Genomic DNA, 19,706 nt, shown 5'->3' on the forward strand with positions numbered 1-19,706 from the left:
GTATTCAGAAAAATGATGAGTGGGACTTCATAATTTTCAGTGCTTCATCACATTCTCAACTCATTTCATTATTGTTAGTACCTTGTGAAATAAGTGGCATTATCTCCATTTTACAGATGAACAAACAGATGCTCAGAGAGGCTAAATGTCTCGCCCATTTTTAGAAGAAACATGAGAGAAGAATGAGTAGAAAAATAAGTATCCTTATGTAAATGTGGCAGTGCCTTCAGTTTATGGTAATCAGTCCCAGGTCCCCCAAATTGAGTCTGGTATTCCTTTCCCGGCTCCTGGCAGCCTCACATCCAAGGTGGTTTAGCCAGGGTCCTGACAGGGCTTTTAATTAAGAAAAAAAAAAAAAAGATCTGTAGTTTCATGTAGCTGAATAAATGGATAAGCATGAAACTTATGACTGTTTAAAGCATTGAATATCAGGAATGGAATCACTTTTTTTAAATGAGGTACTGGGGATTGAACCCAGGACCTCATGCATGCTAAGCATACACTCTACCCCTGAGCTATTTATTACCCTCCCCCTGAGGAATGGAATAACTTTAATTTGGGGCTGTGATATGAGCATTTGAACAGAACAATGTGAGTGATCTATGCTAGAATGATGTCCAGCACAGACTCTCTGGGAATCTCCCAGTACAGCAATCTTTAAATTATTCCTCTGCAAAATAAAGGGGTTGAATTTTACATGAGTAGTTTAATAGAGTGAGAGTCTGGATATAGGAGGCAGGAGGCCTCGTCTGCATTTACTGTAGTCTAAAGAACATTATTCCTTAGTTTTGTGACCTTGAGCAAATTGTATAACCTCCCTTTCTTTAATTACATGCCTGTAAAATGAGTATGATGACCCAAGGGACCTAATTGGGAAGTCTGAACAAAACCTATATAAATGCTAGGCATCATAGCTAAATATTATAAAAGAAAGACCCTGGGTCATAAATTCTTCAGATAATATTTTCAGACCTGATTTTTTAAAAATTATTTTTTTATTGAAATCTAGTTGATTTACAATTTTGTGTTAGTTTCTGGTATACAGCATAGTGATTCAAGTTTACATATGTATATTTTTTTCAGATTATTTTCCATTACAGGTTATTATAAAATACTGAATATAGTTCCCTGTGCTATACAGTAGGACCTTGTTGTTTATCTATTTTAGATATAGTAGTCTGTATCTGCTAATCCCAAACTCCCAATTTATCCCTTCCCCTCCCCTTCTCCTTTGGTAACCATAAGTTTGTTATCTATGTTTCAGATCTGATTTTGAGTGTGTGTGTTTGTGTGTGTGTGTGTGTGTGTGTGTGTGTGTGTGTGTGTGTGTTCAATCATCTGCTAAAAGTTTTTAGCAAGGAAGATTTCTTAGGAGAGAAATAAAAACAAACAACGATAGCCTAGAAAGCAGGTGTCTCCTAGATGTATTGTTGTCTCCGTGTGTGTGCTCACCCCAGATGTCAGCACTTCTGCCTATTTCCTTGGAATTATCCCCTCACGCCCAGAGCATTCATAAGCCTGTAGGATATACTGAAAATGTCATAGGGAAAAGTCTGAGGAGAGTATTTACCCAGAACAAACTTCAGATTCCCAGGCAGGGCCCAGGGAGGCAGTGTTCCCCTCCTCCATCTCCACACTCCTCCTCAGCATTCTCCAACCCCTACCTCCCCAAAACTCCCCCCACCTCATCCCAGTACCAGCAATGCATAAGCATAAAGCCACTTGAGGCACAGGGCTTGGCATCCTGAGAAGGCACATAAGTGTTCTCCACTGTCATCTGAGTGGTCCTTTCTCCACTTCTGCTAAATAAAACTTTCTTAAGGCAAGGAGAGCGAGCTCACCTGGGCAGGGCAAGGGCTGTGGCCAGACATCCATTTAGCCCCACACCTCTGCAAGAGAGTGTCTGAGGAGGGTAAGAAGGATGTGAAACCTGAGACCAAGGTGAGACCAAGAACGCAGATCCTCCTGTGAGGAGAGGGATTGAAAGCCAACTTAACGTATAGATCATGGAAGCCTTTAAAGACTGTCAAGGCTGTCATAACACAGGAAGAGGTGAGGAAATCCTCAAAGCCAAATAGAAGAAAGCCTCCTTTTTGTGTGTGCAGGTATCTTTTGTTTTTAAACTTAAAAAAATAATTGAAGTGTAGTCAGTTTACCATGTTGCGTCAATTTCTGATGTACAGCATAGTGTTTCAGTCATACATATACATGCATATATTCATTTTCATATTCTTTTCATTATAGATTACCACAAGATATTGACTGTAATTCCCTGTGCTATGCAGTAGAAACTTGTTGTTTATATGTTTTACATATAGTAGTTAGTATCTGCAAATCTTGAACTCCCTACCCCCTTTATTTATTCCTCCCTACCCCTTTTCCCCCGGTAACCATAAATTTGTTTTCTATGCCTGTGAGTCTGAGAAAACCACTTTGTATATCAAGTAAACAACTTTTTTTTTCTGACCTAAAATGTTCTATGTACATTGTAATAACATGTACATAGATGTAATATGTAAGATGTCATAACCTCTTGTCTGCAGAGTAGAAATAAAAATATCTATGAAATGGCCATTGACATGGGTTCTTATGACCTAGAAGCTGTAGGTCTATAATGTAACAAATTGACAGACATGCTTAACCTTTTTCACTGAAGAGACCTTAACCTCCTAAATAAATGGCACCTTCTCTTGAATGGAGGTACTGGGGATTAAACCCAGGACTTCATGCACACTGAGCATGGACTCTACCACTGAGCTATTACCCTCCCCTGTTCTTAACAGACATCTGGACAACTGTAAACAAAGGGTCCAAAGCCCAGGGGTTTTTTGGTTTTTTGTTTTTAACAGTTTTATTGAGGTATAGTTTAAGAGAAGATTTTTCTGCTGCTCTCTGATGGAGTTCATTCGTGAGGCAGTATTAATAAACCTTCCTGAGAACCACGGTCACTTGGAAGGTTGAACTCTTTAGGTCTGTGATCAAAATTACCAAAATTATGACAGTAAGCTCCAGGTGAGCAGTACCCTTTTATATGTGACACATGTAAATATTTGATCATGGCTGACTGAATGAAAAAGAATCAGACCTTCAGAATCTTAGCCAGCATTTTAACCCTCCCATCTTGACACAGAAGGTGGGAGATCAGCTGTTAGACATGGGTAGGCGTTCAACGTAGTATTTAAATGCAGTTTGGTAAATGAGAAGTGTTGCTAACTTGGTTGTTACTTTGTATTAGGTAGTTTATAAGCGATTATCAGTGTGACTTCCAAGCATGTTCCAAGCCAGGCAGTGTTGGGGTATTTTGTTTTGTTTTGTTTTGTTTTTAATGTGGGTGCTGGGGATCAAACCCAAGACCTCATGCATGCTAAGCATGCGCTCTACCACTGAGCTATACCCACCCCCCTGGAGTGTTTCTTAAACACAAAAAAGTGACCAGGCTCTACCTACAGGAGAGAACAAATCATTATAATGTACTGGAGCATATTTACTGGGCTAAAAAGTAATTCCCTGTTGAGCAAAAGCAGAGCAAAATCAAGGTGAAGTGACTGACCTAGTATATGTCTAGGAGTTAAGAAGACCAGGGAAGCCCCAGAGAATCAGCTGCCCTTTGTCACCATCCTGCAGGGGTATAGGGGGGACATGGGGCAGTGTAGTTTCCTGGGGCAGGTGGCTTTGAGGTTATACTCAGGTGACTGAGAAGTGTCCTTATCCACATAAAAGTTTTTTTCCTTCTTATTCAAGAATATTTATTGAATATCTACTCTTTTTAGGCTACTATACAGAGTGATGAAGAAAAAATAAAGCAAGCCCTGGGCAGTTTTTCTAATGATTTCATAGAATACATAAAAATACATACACCATTTTAACTGATGTCCTCATGTTACATATTATACAGTTGTAATTCAGAGGAGTGAACTGATAAGTCAGAAGAGCTAGAGGCAGATGCTGAACGAATCCCTTATTTTACTATCACAGTAAGCTGGTTTCTCCTTTTAGGTGGTTAAGGAGATCTAGATAAATTTAACAGTTAACCGCAAAACAAAGAAATAAATGCTTCCAAGCAGTAAAACACAGGTTGGGAGAACTACCAAGAAGGACATAGACATTTTATATGGAGAGGTCGTAGAATACCTGGAAATTTGGATCCTAAAGAAGAGTGGTTTAAGGGGGAGGGTAGGACAAGATGGAGAGAGGCCGTGATACAGTCTTTTAAAATAAACTGAGCATTCCTTGCTCTAGAGGTAAATCAGAATGTTCTTCCCCAAGGTGACCGCTGGGCTGCATTTAAATACAAAAGATGTTTCTCGCCAGGTTTCATGAGGATCACAGTGAAAGTTCAAAGATCAACCCAGCTGCTAAAATGCCTCTCAACTGAATTAGGAGGCTGACACAGCAGCACTGGGACTGTTCATTCAGCAGTTGTTCTCCTTGTCTGACCTGAGCAGGGCTGAAGGCCTTTTTGTGAACCCAGAGTGGAAACACATCGGACATTGAGGACATGTATTTTAACACACCTTATGTGGTTTGTACAAAATTGGACTTGCAAAAGGACATTTAATAAATCACTCGTGGGAGCCCTTTCTGAAGAGAGAGGGTGAAAGTGAGTCCTCTCTGTGGCTGGTGGGGCCGGGACTTAGGGTTGTGTAAATTTGCATAATCATCACCTTGACAAGGTGTTGCATCTTGCTCCAATTATAGATGAATGGGAGCTATCTTTGTGTCATTCACAGCCCTGGTGAGATCCTGCCAGACTCCTGGTGGACATCTGTGGAAATCTGGGCTGCCCTGAGGGAGGGCAGGGAACAGATGGCTTATGTGTGGTGGGGTGGGGGATGGGGGCTCCCAGAATGATTCCTTGCACAAGACAGGAAAGGTCACTTCTGGCTGGTGAGGGAGCATTTCTTTGGGTTCAGAATGATCTGCATGTCTCCTTGGGAAGTCTGAAGTTACAGAGGGAAGATGCTTATCTTAGCAGCACCCGACCCAGAACCTGTGGCAAAGGGAACCATACAGTTAACTGCAACTTTCAGAACAGTGTAGCCTGTTACCCTTTTGGTGATGAGGTCAGTTTCCCGGAAGGCTCCACAATGCTGCTATTTTCCAGAGGTCTCTCCTCTTCTCCCTTCTCTGACCGTCTGTATCTTCTTCTTATCATCCTGCCCTTTCAGTAAAATTGAGATAAAATTCTGCTTGGTGTCTTAGGCATGTTAGAATCACTCAGCAGTAGGAGGTGGTTTAACATCCAGGCCTTATATTAGTATTTATCATCACCTTCACTGCCTGTGATAGCATAAGCACTTCTTTCTGTTCAAACCCTACATTGAAATAAAACCCAAGAGTATCTTTTACAAAAATTTACTTTTAAATGATGCAATAGTTTGTGATAATCTGTGTAGGACTTTATGGTTTTCAAATCACTTTTTGCTTATATTACCTTATTTAGTACCAAACATAAATCTGGGAAGTAAATAGTACTTTTTTTAGCCTCATTTTCCAGATGAGGAAAGGGAGGCCCAGAGAAGTTAAATAATCTGCTCAAGGTCATATAAATAATAAATAGCAGAACAGAATTTTAATTCAGACTCTTTAAATCTATACCCTTTGTATATTCTTTTCACTAAATTTATTATAAAGCCTGTCTTCTTTTTCTATATAAAAATGGGAAATGAAGGGAAAGAAAGCAGCTGGAAAATATATTTATTAAAAGAATGTAACTTTTCTCACAATTTCCTAATGGATCTTTCAGGTGTGTTATTTGAGGACCTGTTGCCTTACATTGGTAATAAAACTAACGCTCTGCAAAATACCTCAATGAGCAGGTATATCAGTGACAGCTCTTGTTCCCCTTTCTCGGAAAGAAACACTAAGGCCTTACAAAGCTAAGACGTCTTGCACTCAGCGGGTTGTAGAAACCTGCGGACCCAACCAGGGGGCAGAATTGAGAACTGTTCTCAAAGCTCCCCAGCCTCTCTATTCTATCTGCGTTTCAAAAGCCTGAATACCTCCCCACCCGACCCCTCCTTTGGCTTTTTGGCAGGAATTTATCCCCGGCAGTTGCTAGTAGCCCAGGAGAGAATCACCCCCTCTGTCTGAGGATGGCCCTTTGGGGTAACTGCAGAGGAGTTAGTGCTCCCAGGCTAGGGTTTGACTCTGAGTAAGAGTACTCGCCCGGGTGCTAGTGAGTAAGCCGCCTTGTCTGCTTTTCCCGTGCAAAGATAAGGAGTCGAGGCCACTCCCCACTTTCTTCAAAAGCCCCCCACCCCTTGGGCTTGTGAAGACGATCCTTCCAGCCACATGGACCAATAACCACGTAACTTGACTGTGAAAATAACGTACACAGCCAAGCCGCTTTAAAATCCGTTTGTTTGTTTGGCGTAAAAGACCCCAAGACACGGAAAGTTGAATGGGCGTCGGAAACTGTAACCTAAAGATTGAGAAACATTTCTTCTACTGCGTGTGCATTTGTGATTTCTGTAAAGCAGCAGCGCGCGCTGAGATGGGACTTTCTTTCCTGCACACTTGCTTCCCCGGCGTAGCCTGTCGGGGTCCCGGCCGCCGCGCCCCTCGTCCCGGCCCCTCCGGGAGTTGGCCCCACCTGCGTGCGCCCCGCCGCCAGGTCGCCAGGTCGCCAGCTCGCCTGCGACGGGCTGGGGCGCGCGGCCCGGGGGGCGGACTCCCGCCGCCCAGCTGAGACGCGATTCGTCACTCTTGCAGAACTTTCCCCCTGAAAAATCCCTGCACCAGAACCAGCCCTCCCGCCCGGGGGAGGTTTTGATTTTAGTGGCTTTCCTTCCTTTTATTTTCCATCCTGTTCGGGTTTTGGCTGCTGAGCGAATTTGCAGCTCGCCCGGGTACATGTCAGCGGCAGTCGCCCCGGCAGCCGGTCACCCTGACACAATGCACTCCGAAGCAGAAGAATCCAAGGAAGGTATGCTTTTGATTTTGCCGGGGAGCCCCCGCCAAGTTCGGCGGAGGAAGGCGGTGGAAGGGCAGAGTAGGGAGCAGATGCGAGTTTAAAAGTGAGCGCTGGGTACTTTGTCTGCTTTCCCTGCGCCTTCGCAGCTCAGAGCCGAATGTGCGAACCCTGTACCCTCTCACCCCGCGGCCCTTCAAAGGGAAGGGAGGTAAGAGTCAGACCTAGCTCAGCCAGCCTACTAGAAGCTGCTTTTTAGATTTCTCTGAAAACGAAAAGGCCCCAGTCTTGACCCTTAAGAAGGCAAAATGTGCTTGGACGAGCGCTGCCTGCCTACATCAGGACAGCCGAAAGCCGGATCCCCTGGGGGATCCTAAAGAGTTGAGGGTCCTCTGAAAAGGGTTTCAGAAATTGGAAATGCCCTGTGTTTCCGGCTAAAAGGGGAAGCTGAGTGAAGGGGAGAAGTGAAAGATGTTTATTTCGGGAATAGAATGTTTTTTTTTTCCTCTTGCTGGCTTTTCAGCAGTAAATTCATTTTGTTGGGGGCTTTAAGGGGGCTGAGAGATATGAGGGAGGCCTTGTGCAGCTTGAAACTGAGGAGAGTTTGTCTGTTTCTAACTTTGCCAAAGCAAAGGGTTTCTTTTACTCCTAACAGAGAACGAGTGACAGGGCTGGAAAAGCTCCAACCAAAACACAATTATACGCTCGTGTTAGTTCGAGTTTATTTGTGTGTGAGTGTTTGTATGCTTTGTTTCCTGAAACTTTATGTATACAAAAGTCCTCTTGTAAGTTGAGGTAGGAGAGGGGATAGTTGGGGGAAATTAGAGAGTAAGAGAGGAAACTGTTCAAGATTGTGAAATTTCTTTTCAAAGGAGCCTCTCGGGGAAACTGGTAACTTTTAGTGAATCACAGCAGTTCTGGGAGCCTGAGGGGCAGAGAGGAGCCCCATTGGTTCTCCATTTGGTGAATACCAGTCAGGGAGAGCTCTTGAAACTTGTCCTCTTCTTTTACTGATTTCCCTCCCAAAGTAAAACTACGTGTTTCAAAATGTAGTCTCTGTGGGCTGACGATTACTTTATGCTGTGTGAGGGAAGCAGTCAATGAAAAAGAGGCTTGTTTAATAGAAATATGGGGCGGGTGTGAATGAAAGATGACAGCCAGGAGCATTGTTTCTGAGCTTGATGGGGAGCTTGGGGGATTAATGTTTCCTTGCTGCTGCAGCCTGGGTCCTGATGGGGCTTTGTGCTGTCGGAGGCTTTTCTTTTCTACCTTTGAAACAGCAGTTTACAGTGAGTCAAAATTGGTCAAAGGTGAATAGAAAATGGGCTAAGAGAACCCACTGGTAAACTTTTGTATGAATTACAAGTAGCACTTACATTGGTATTTTTCTCCCAGGCAGGTTTTATTTTTTCTTTTGAAAAAAAGAGAGTGGGGAGAAAGTGGAAGAACAGTATCCCCAAGCATATGATACATTTCTCTAGCAGCACCCACATGCTTCCCTCTTGTCTGGCTCACCCATGGTAAGCCTGAAAACTGGAGTGTGAAGAGGCCCCTTAATTATCTGCTTATTCCTTACCTTACCTCCGTCATTTACGTTCTACAGATCTGCAGCAAATTATCTGGCCCCTGTGCTTTTTACAGAAAGCCCAGAATGTTTCTTTTAAAATAACATGAGATGCTAGAGTTTTAAATTGATGGCAGTTAGGGTAGGATATGGAATAACTCTTAAGGGAGAATAAATAAATACTTTATTAACAAACGGAATCATGGTGGCTTCTGCCAGGAAATAAAGGGCAAGGGTCTGTTTGTATGTGTGTGTGTGTGTCCCAGGCAGTTCTTGGAAGACTGGTTATTGGCTGTGATCTAGAACCCTCTGTTTAGCTACTCAGATGTCTATGAAAAGAGCAATGCTGTTTAACTAATTGAGTTATCTTAATTCTCTGTCCTTACTAATCCTATCCCATCTCCTTGGATTTCTCTCTCTCTCTCTCTTTATGGACTTAAGTATCCCGTTTAGTGATAGGTCACCACAAACTCTTTACAATGCCTGCATTGCAAGAAAAATTGCCTTCGGGTGCTTCATGCCCGATTTGCTGTGATGGGAAATACTTTTAAGTCATTATTCTGAACCACAGTGAGAGACTAGTATACTTTGTTTGGGGCTGAATCTGAAAAAAATATCAAGTCGGATTCAGAAGTCCTTGGAGGCCAACATATTTGTGTATGTGAGTGAATGCAGAAGCAAATGACTGGGGATATTGTTAAGCCATCACAGCTAAGGATGGACTTGACTCTGTGCCAGGAGTGCTGAACCTCCATCCTCGGTCACTGGCCACCTCCTAAAGAATCGATGTGATTTCGCCTACTTTCAAATGAATAGGTGATTGTGCTTGAATGTTAAACAGAGAAAAAGAACCCAGACCTCACTATTAAAAGCTGAATGAATTTAAGTTCTCGAGGCGTAGCATGGCTAGGAAAGCAAGGGAAAGTAGGGAAGGCCATTGAGAGGAAGACATCAGCAGTTTCCAGTGGATGGGGGCTTCCTGAGGAGATAGGTTGATGGCCATATTTTTGACATCGAATTGATTCCTGTTGAGTAAATTACTTAGTTATGAAGTAGGAAAAAAATGAATGGCACTTAAGATGTCTGAAGATCTTTCTAGTGTTAAGCGTTAAGGGATCAGGGCTCCTCTGTCCTGGTTATTGAAGCTTTGCTACCAGACAGCGAGGAAGCCATCATTAAGGAGGGTTTGCTTTGTGAGGACTTGGAAACGAGGAAGGGTTGAGCTGCGAGTGAGCGCAGCTCCTCCTCTCTTGCTCATAATAGCCCTTCCCGCCACCACCTCTCCCAGTTCTCTCTTGCTTCACCCAGCCTGCTATTTCACAAAGGAAATAGTAGCCATTAGACAACTCCCTCAACTTCCTGCTTCCAGACTGACAGACTCACCTTCACCCACACTCACCCTCCTGGTGAAACAGACATCGTTCCTCTTTCCACCATGTGCGCCTCACCGCACCACTTAGCCCCCCGTCTTTCCCTCCCTTCTTTGTATAGCTGTGCTCAGGCTTCCTACTTTGGGGTGTTGGCACTTCCCACCTGAAATGTCCTTCTCCCCACCTGACCCCCTTTTCCCTGCTCAGCTCTTTGGAGAGGCTTTTTCTGAACCTCCAACCTAAATTAAGATCCCTTACTGCCCTCTCTCAGAGCACCTGATCTTTTCCTCACTGGGACTCATCACTATTTAGCATCCTTCTCCAGACCACAAGCTCTTTAGGGCAAGACTGCATCTGTTTTATGCCCCACTGTGTCTCCAAGACCTACACAGAAAGGGTGATCATTCAATATTTATAAAACGAATGGATGATCTCCATTTGGGGGGTGGTAACCCTCAATACTTGGCTCAGTTTTAGGGATTTATCTCTCCTTTAAAATGAGCCTGTTTTGTTTTGTTTTTTAAGTTTTGCATGGTTCCTCCTTTCTCATTCTTCATCATCCCTCACCTACTGAAGTCTGCCTTTATCTCCACTACTCCTCTGAAACTGCCCAAGTCATCAGTGATTTCCCATGTGCTAAAATCACCAGTGACCTAGCCTTCATATTTATGCCATGACTTACTTGACCCCCTCCTTTTTTTTTTTTTTTTTTTTTTTTTGCAGCATTTGACACTAGAAAGACCAGTGTCCCTGCAATCCTATACTCCTTCCATAGTTCCTATGACTCTACACTCTCCTGATATCCCCTTCCTTTTTCTAAGTGTTTTTTTCTAATCTCCTAGACCTCCAGCCTGGGCTTTTCTAAGAGTCACCTGTACAGCCAGCTGCCTGGCAAACACCATGCTCGAAGGTCATATAGGTATCTCAAATTCAACACACCTACACTGAGCCTGTCATGTCGTACTCTTAACTAATCTATTCCTCCTTTTGTATCCTCACTAAATATCATTATGCTCTTCTTGGCTTCCAGACTTCAGATCCAAAAGGTGGCCTTGACCCTGCCCTCTCCTTTATCTTCAGCTCCTCTTCCCCTCCTGACCCCTGGCCCTTCATCCTCCTTGTTACCTGTTGAAGGCTTCTCCTTCTTTGCATCTCCCTTGCCCCTGCTGTGGTTCAAGCCCTCAGCATTTGTACCCTGCTGATGACAGTAACCACCTCTCTCATCAGGGTTGTTGGCTGCAAGAAATGGGAATTGATTCCTGCTATCATAAGCAGAAAAATTTATTGAATGTATATGGGGTAGTTCATACAGCCACAGGAAGAATTAGCGTCTGAAAATGCATCAGGAAATGCAGCCAAGTATTGCCTGGTTAGGACCTCACCATGGCCTTTGCTTCTTCTGTATTTTTCAGTTCTTTCACTGCTTAGACTCCATGTGTGGCTGAATATTTGATCATCCTCAACATTCAAAAATGTTGACAATAAGCAGGCTGATTGGTCAGGGCTAGATTGCGTACCTGGCCCCTGCTGCACATGGGAGAGGGAACTTCCGGTTCTAGCTTTGGGAGTGGGAGATAGGGGTCTGACTCCTACAGCCACGTGCAAAATAAACGTTTCTTGAGAAATAGGAAAGGGCCTCTGACGTGGATCACCAACAGACATCTACCACACCACCGGAATGGTCCATCCAACCCTAGTGTTGCCCTGTTTATTTACTTCCTTATTCCCTCAACAGATGTCATTTCCTTTGTTGGGATTACTCTCTTGTCCCTCCTCAGGTGGGTAATATCTCCAACTGGACCCACTTTGGAGTGGATGATCTTTCACTATGTTCCCAAGACACCGTGTACTTCCCTTAGTTGTACCATGTTTCTATGCATGACAGCTATTAGTTTTCTTTCCTTTGCCTCCACTTCATTATGAGGTGTTTGTTTGTTTGTTTGTTGACATGATATGATGAAACTTTTTAGAGCACTGCTTAGAAATTCTCTAGCCTCACTTTTCCAGAAATAGTGCCTTCCAAACCTGGAGGACAAACCTATTTAGTATTTCTTAAATTCTCCACTGAAGTACTGTAATGGTAGAGGCAAAACAAGCATTTGTCTTTGATCACTGGGATCAAGTCCTGACGTGGCTTGCCAGCATCTCAGATGATTTGGCCTTGAAAATCAAAGAAACAATTTTGAAACTGAAATGCATTGAGTGCTTCCCTGTGCCAGGCACAGTGCTAAGCATCTGATTATGTATATTATCTCATTTAATACTTGTCTAGTAACACTTGGTGTTAATTCCACATAGCAATTAGGAAAACTGAGGTTCAGGGAAGTTAAAAACCATGCCTCAAACCAAAGAACTAGAAAAGACAGAATCAAGATTTGAATGGAGGCTGACTATCTGTAGAACCTGTGCTTTCAGCCCTGATGTGGTACTTCCTGGAATGTCCATTCTCAAGTAATCTGGGCATTCAGGAGGATGCCCTCTGTGGTCCCGTGGCACTTGTACCCCAGTTTGAGAAGCCAGGAGTAAGAGGCAGGCATCTCCGAGGAGGAAGAGAAGAGCCCAGGCACACAGGCAGGGAGTCCTGAGTGCATCCTTCTACCCCTGATGCAGGAGATCTAGGAGCCTGGCAGGGCTGAGTGGGAGGTGCCTGGAGCTCACTGCAGCAAGAGAGACCATCGTACCTGTGGGACAGGAGAGGGACCTCACTTTCTGAGGCAGTGGCCAGCTTGCAACCGAGAGCGTGGACTCCCCAGGTCACTGATGTGAAGCAGGGTTCCATTACATGTGTCTTACGTTATCACAACTGGGTGACTTTGTAGTGACCACTGAGTTTCAGGTTTCTTTAAAGTCTAACAGGTGTCTATACACATGTGAGTGATTCTCAGCACAGCTGTGTTCCACTCAATTTGTCCCTATATCTCCTGATAATATGTTAATTTGCTGGGCATATGTACGGGCATTTGGACTCTCAGTTGTAGCCGTCCTTGGCTTAAGTATCATTTAATAGGTGTCTGACCTGTTCCTCAGTGCTTCCACAGTGGTTTCTCTGTGCTCCAGGTTGAGTCCATCTCAACATAGTCAGCAGAGTTGGGGTCCCCAGTTCCTGGTGGGGTTCCCGAAGCCCATCTTGATCAGTCAGCTTGCCAATTAAGTGACTAAGGTCAGTGACTTGCCAGGACAGAGGGGTACCTGAGCACTGCCCCCCTAAGCACATTGTGCCAGCGGGCAGCCCTGTAGAACCTTCTAGGGACTTTGTGGTCAGCATCACCCCACCTCCTAGGAATTGTAATTCTTCAGGGAAACAAAAAGTAGAGACTAACACTAGAAAAAGTGTGATAAGTATCTGTCAGAGTACTGATCATAGAAAAGTTCAGTTGTTCCATAGCGGTGACATTAATATCCATTTCTGTCATCGAAAAGTCCACTGGTATCGTATAAGCACACCAGGTGGTGTCCTCACTGTTTTAACCTCACGTGCTCTGACAGCTTATATAGTAGCATTCATTGCTAAGCATTACCATACCAGTGTTCTCCCCCTCTCCCTCCCTTCCCCAGCCCTTGCTTTGCCCAGAGGATGAAGAGGAAAGGAGGTGAAGCAGTAGTTCAGATCTGAGGAAATGCATGGCACTTTGTGTGGCTGACTGTGATGTCATCCACAATGTAGAAGGTGCAGCTTAGGCTGTAAAACACCAGACTTTGATGTGATGATGTTTCCTTTCGTGGAGTTATTAGCCTTGGAGTACAGTGTGCTGACAAGGACTGAACTGGAAAATCCATTTCAAGATCTGTGCCATTCTGTCTCCTCCACAGTGGACATCACTGGTAACCTGGCATCACCTGACACCCCAGCTCTGTAAGCTTTCATTATCTTGGGGCCTTTTCTTCTTCACTTCTGAAATTTTCATCAGACTGAATTAGCATCACACCTTTCTTGTCCCGGAATTATGATGCTGTGGAACAACCGGGATCACATGGATGATTAAAATCCCAGCTTCTGGCTGTTGGTAATCCAGGAAGTAGCCGAAAAGTGGGCGGGTAAGAGAGAATGCAGTGGGGTGAGAGAAAGTCTCGGGACCCAGTGATTTCATTTCAGAATAACGCAGTGGCTGGATTTGCCACAAACCGTATATTTGTCAACATTTCCATCCATATAAGAAAGATGCTAACCACTTGGGAAACAATGAGCTGAACATGGCTGTATACATCTCTTCATTCAGTAGATGGTGGTAAAAAGATGGTGTAAGCTGAATTTTTTAAAAATAAAAAAAATCAAATCATTATATGTATCTGTAATATTTAAGAAAGATCTGCAGTGAGAAGCCTTTTGTAATTAAAATGATTCCACAAATTCAAGTAGAATCAGCATTGTTTAGAGTTAAAAGCAACTTGGCACATCCCTTCCTCTAACCCCTTCGTTTTAGAGATCAGGAACTCAGGCCCAGGGAGGTGATGTGTAGGCCCTTTCTACCTGCCTTGTGCCTATTTGCCAGCAGGAAATTTTGCAAGCATAGGTTTTAGCATCCTGGATTTTGGTGTCAGATCTCCTGGAAACCCGAAAACCCCATGTGTTTATGTAGATGTCATTCACTTTTGGGGAATTTACGAAGTCTTAATGGAATGACTGAACACATGGAGATTTCCTACTTCACTTTCTCTTACATGTACGTCAGGAGAGTAAGAAATAAAATTTAGCTCTGCAAATAGATCCTTTTAGATCCCTGGTTTTCAAAGTGGTAGACCGAGGGAGAGGCAGTTTAACAGTGAGCTCATTTGTTTTCATTCCTTTGAGAACATCATTCAGGAAAATTAGTGCAATAGCTGGTTGAGCAGGGGCCCTCTTCCTTGGGAGAAGGTGTGCGTGTGTGTGGGTGGGAAGGGAGTGGCATTCTGACACCAGACATGCAGTTGCAGGAATAGATGGTTGTCCCACAGCCTGGTTTTCCCTGGAGCACCGCAGGCCTGGTGCATGCTGGGAGTCAGAACACGTTCTTTCTCGGGGAGTGGCTGAGGGGCTGCAGCCCACTGACCCCCATCCCGCTGTTGATCAAGATACCTAAAAGAGCAATCACTTAAATCTTTTTTCGTCCAGTTTTATAATTGGCATACAACACCGTGTAAGTTTAAGGTGTACAGCATGATGATTTGACATGATGACCATTTGGTGATGTGTATAAGTTTAGCAAACATCCATCATCTCTTATAGATACAAAATTAAAGAAATAGAAAAAAATGTGTGTGTGATGAGAGCTCTTAGGTTTTATGCTCTTAACATTACTCTCATATATAACATATAGTAGTGTCAATTATATTTATCATGTATCTTTTTTTTTAAATTGAAATATAGTTGATTTACAATGTTGTATTAATTTCTGGTGTACAGCATAGTGATTCAGTTATACATACACACACACACACACACACACACACACACATATATGCAAACTAATTGTCCATCCACAGATGCCTGGATGAAGAAGTTGCTATACACACACACATACACAACAGAATAGTACTCAGCCATAAAAAAAGAATAAAATAATGCCATTTGCAGCAACATGGATGGAACTGGAGATCATCATACTAAGTGAATTAAGCCAGAAAGGAAAGAAAAATAGCAAATGATATCACTTATATGTGGAATCTACAAAAAGGACACAAATGAATGTATTTACAGAGCAGAGACAGACTCACAGACGTAGAAAACAAACTTATGGTTACCAGGGTGTGAAGAGGGGTGGGAAAGGATAAATTGGGAGTTCAGGATTTGCAGATACTAACTACCATATATAATAATAGATAAACAACAATGTCCTACTGTATAGCACAGGGAACCATATTCAATACCTGGTAATAGCCTATAATGAAAAAGAACATGCTGTATCTTAAATCTTGTTCTCACGGGTGAAGAATCTTGAAGAGGAGTTAGGCATAGAGCTGTACTGCCTGCTGAGTGACCACTGGCTGGGCCATCAGTGGCTAAGGGAGTGCCACTCTGGGTATCTGTAAAAAGACTGCAAATCCTGTGTTATTAGGCTGGTACTTTAGGGTATTCATGGTTTAAAGATGTGTGGAGCTTTGTGTTTCTGTATAGAACATCGTCTTTGGACTTACATGGGAATATACTCTCTAGCTTCGTTGTGACAAATGAGATTTAATTTTATAAATAACTAGGGGCAAAGTGTCTCCCAAGGAAATCCTGAAGCAAAGTGGCCACTAAGCAGAATGCCCTAAGTGATCATGACCGCTTTAGGCCTGAAGCCTGAAGACCTCAGGTACCAAGTAAGGGTTGATTGACAGATACCCAGTTTGACATGCCGTATATCCTGGATGCCAGCTTACCTAGCCCAGGTATATGTTCTCATGTGGCCCCCTCAGCTCAGCTGAAGAGCTGGGGACCTGAGGTGTTGTGCCTGCCATGTACTGTCTAGGAGACCCCTGTTTCCAGGCACAGCCTCTCTCCCTCAGTCACTGCCACCCTCCCTTGGCCCAGCATACTCATAGCAGCAAGTGTTGACTGAGCTAGTACTTCCTCTGTGGGGCCTGGGGAACAGATGGTGTGTGTAGAAGGCCCTGCCCTCCAAGAACTTCTGGTTCAGGGCATCACACACAGCACGTATGCGTCCATAGGACGAAACACCTGATGGGGAACTCAGGATGAGTACAGCTCAGAGGATGAGGCAGCAGACCCTTTGAGAATCTAGAGGAGAGAATGTTCACCAAAATCTTTATGGGCAGAGTGCCTTCGCAGAGGAGTTAGCTGGGACTTCAGCTAGGCCCTTTAGGCAGGAGGAGAGGAGCATTGTGGGGTGGAGGGCATTGGTGGGCCATATTGCAGCAGCACGTGGGGCCAGCCTAGAAGCCAAGCTGCCCAGAGGGACACTGTGGGTAACAGAGAGGATACTGGGAATCAAGAGACCAGTTCTACTCGTGACTTTGCCCTCGTTTGTCTGTGCAACCTTCAGTTGCTGCTTGGTCTCTCTGAACTTCAGTTTCCTCATTAGAAAAATGCAAGCATTGAAATTACACTTAGGCATGCCCAAGAACCATTTAGGGGGGAAACACAATTATAAGGAACTGAGGGGTTTTGAGCTGGAATAGGGCAGAGGCAAAGTGGTGGTTTAAGAATACAGAGCTGACAAGAGCCCTGGGTTGGTCTGAAGGACCAGCTGAGCCTGGGTAAAGGAGCTGGGTGGAAAAGTGTGTAAATATCCAGCCAGAAGAGGAGAATTGCTTCCCCTTATGTGATCTCTGAGGGAAAAACTGACGAGACAGGAGAGGTCTGGGCTGTGACTTAGCCTCTGAGAATACCCTCTTTTAGAAGGGAAAAAGGTAGACGCAACCAATAAAGAAAACAGAAATGGAGACGCTCAAGAGGTTAGGAGGAAACCAAGGCAAGAACAGGAGGACGAGAGCCCATGGAGCGGTGATCAGCCATGCCTAAGGAGAGGTGCTGTAGAAGGTGGCTTTACCATCTTCTCTGTGGGCCTCAGCAAAAGCTAGGATCCTGAGTTTGAAGAGCTCATCTGCTAAGAACACCTCACGAGTGTTCAATCAGTATTTAGTGGGTAACTGAGGGGATGGGGGAAGGCATGTGGGGCCCAGGGGATGAGCAAGTCCAATGTCCCGAGGAATGGAGACTTCCATCATCCCCATTTGCCCACATCTCCCAAGTCCTAGTTGCCAGCAGATTCCTTCCTGATCTCCACCCCCCTCACCTCTGACCTCTCCCTGTGGCATTGCAGAAAATCAGCCCTTGTGCATGAGGGTAAGAAGTGAAGATAGGTAGGAAATTTAATCCAGCTCTTCATACTGGGGAAAAGCTTTGGCTGGTCTGAGAAATAGGGAATTTTTCTCCGTTCCCTTCCTCCTTCACTTCCTGTCTTCCTATGTCCTTTCTTTGCTGTGACAGGAAACATGTCTTGGAAAACCACTGATGCTTCTGCCAGGGATACCCTAGATTTGATATGTAATTGGAAACTGAGGGCTTTAGTCTTATACATATTAAATAGGATTTGCCACACTAGTAATTTAGCCATTCTGAGGAATTTTTCATTTCTCCTGAGGTGAGAACCAGTGAGATGCTGCTTGTGTCAGTGATTAAACAGTTTCACCCAGGAGGTGCTGGTTAAATAAAACAAAATCACAAAGACAGAACCTGCCCATGGCCTGACGACAATATTTACCTGGTTAAGAAGTGCTCATTTCCCATCCTCTAAAAAGCCAGAAAGCATGGTCCTGCTCCAAGAAACATTTTCCTTCTATAAAGTTATCCGATAAAAATGAAATGTCAGTGCACTGACTTTTCTCTTGATTATAAAGCACTTGTAAAGCCATTTCACCTTTTGAAGGTTAAAATTAGAGTTAAGTCAGTGATGAAGCTGCTGGAATGAAAACGCACCCCTTCCCAATATCCCAAGTCTGAAGGCTGGACTCAAGTTCTTGAGGGAAAGGAGATTCTAATGAAGGAGTCTCCAGAGAGTTGCCAAGGAGGTGGAATTCAGGGGCCAGTAGCGCCAAGGAAGGGGAAGGAGAGGAACTGCTGGGGAACTAGTGAAGGAAGTTGAGGGAGTGGCCATTTGGCAGGTTTTGAAATTTCAAGGGAACAATGAGGAAGAAGTAGGAGGTGGGAGGCCCGGAGTGGGTTCCAGGCCCGCTGCAGAGCCTCCAAGGGGAGGAGGCTGGTGGAGAGAGAGGAAGGGAGGAGTAAAGAAATAACTCTAAAATGGAAAAAAAAAAAAAAGGTAATTTATGCTAAGCTAGAGAGGTGAGCAGCAGTCTAACTAACAGGCAAGAGACCACGGTGACTGGGGTAAGAAATTTTGGCAGTTCAAGTATTTGGTTTGATTTTGCAGTTAACAGGAGGTACAAAGGGGTGCTGGACTCCCAAAGTACGATACAGCCTTGGAGCCCATGAAATAGTGGCGTCTGGAGAACACAGAAGCGCCCCAGTTCTTCTCAGGCAGGATGAATGCAGGGGCCCATCAAAAGGACGTGACGTTGAGGAATGCTGCTGCCTTTCCAACTGCTAAATTGGGGCCAGTCTGAAGCAGGGGCTGTGTTATGTTGGCTTGGATTCCAAGTGACTTTCTTACTGGGTTATAAAAATGATTTCCCCAAAAAGCTTGCCAGTGGCAGATGATGAATTAGAGAAGCTGGAATGCCAGCCTCTGGGAGTCATCTCAACGCTGTCGGCTGTGCTGTGCCGTCCATTTGATGGAAGGCCAGTGGGACTTTTAGTGAGTGGCTGTTGGGGGAGTAGAGAGCCGTCACCCCCATCCCAGGCAAAGCGGCACCAAATTTCTGGGAGGTTCACTCATTAATGAGTCTGATGGTAAACAGGCTCACTGAGGAATTTCAGGCTGAGGGTTTTTATGGGCAGAGCTGGTGTAAATTATTTGGCTCACTCGACCGTTGCTCTGAGTTGATGCTCAAGCCAATAACCCTACAGGTGCAGAAGTGGTTACTCGACTTCCCCGACCTTGCCATCCATCCCAGCATGCTCTGGGGCTGCCCCCCGCCCCGCCAGTGCCCGTGCTTAGGGCGGGGGCGGGGGCGGGGGCGGGGGCGGGGAGGGGCTCCTCTGCGGCTTCGCAGGGGACCTGCAGCTGGCCCGTTTCAACGTGTAAGGGTTAACCAGGTGAATTATAATTGCTGCTGGGAGAGGCAGCCTAGCTGAAGCCTGACATAGCGCTCAGGGTTGCCAGAGAAAGGGTCACCCTTACAGACCTTAATTGTTTTCCTCTCTTTCCCAAAGATGGGTTTTCAGTGTAACCTGATGGTGTTAGCCCAGTAGCTAAAGACATTTCTGGTCTGCATTTCAGTCCTCTGCATTGTTGTTGCTTTAAAATTCTCAGGCGAC

At 44.5% G+C, this 19,706-nt stretch overlaps 1 protein-coding gene across 7 annotated transcripts in view; it reads left to right on the forward strand.

The window, feature by feature from the left end:
* The window catches only part of TNFAIP8 (TNF alpha induced protein 8), a 120,571-nt gene that overhangs the window by 76,360 nt on the left and 24,505 nt on the right, over positions 1–19,706 (forward strand). The window contains exon 1 of one of the 7 annotated variants that reach the window (XM_010971522.3): positions 6,704–6,928. The exons of 4 other annotated variants lie outside the window; for them this stretch is intronic. In XM_010971522.3, coding sequence (XP_010969824.1) covers positions 6,856–6,928 — 73 coding nt within the window. In that variant the 5' untranslated portion in view covers positions 6,704–6,855. Of the gene's footprint in view, positions 1–6,703; positions 6,929–7,015; positions 7,125–19,706 lie in introns of those variants that run through there. 2 more of the 7 variants (XM_010971524.3, XM_045507780.2) reach the window with 2 other exon arrangements.

This window comes from Camelus bactrianus, chromosome 3 (assembly GCF_048773025.1).
Source record: "Camelus bactrianus isolate YW-2024 breed Bactrian camel chromosome 3, ASM4877302v1, whole genome shotgun sequence".
Lineage (NCBI taxonomy): Eukaryota > Metazoa > Chordata > Mammalia > Artiodactyla > Camelidae > Camelus > Camelus bactrianus.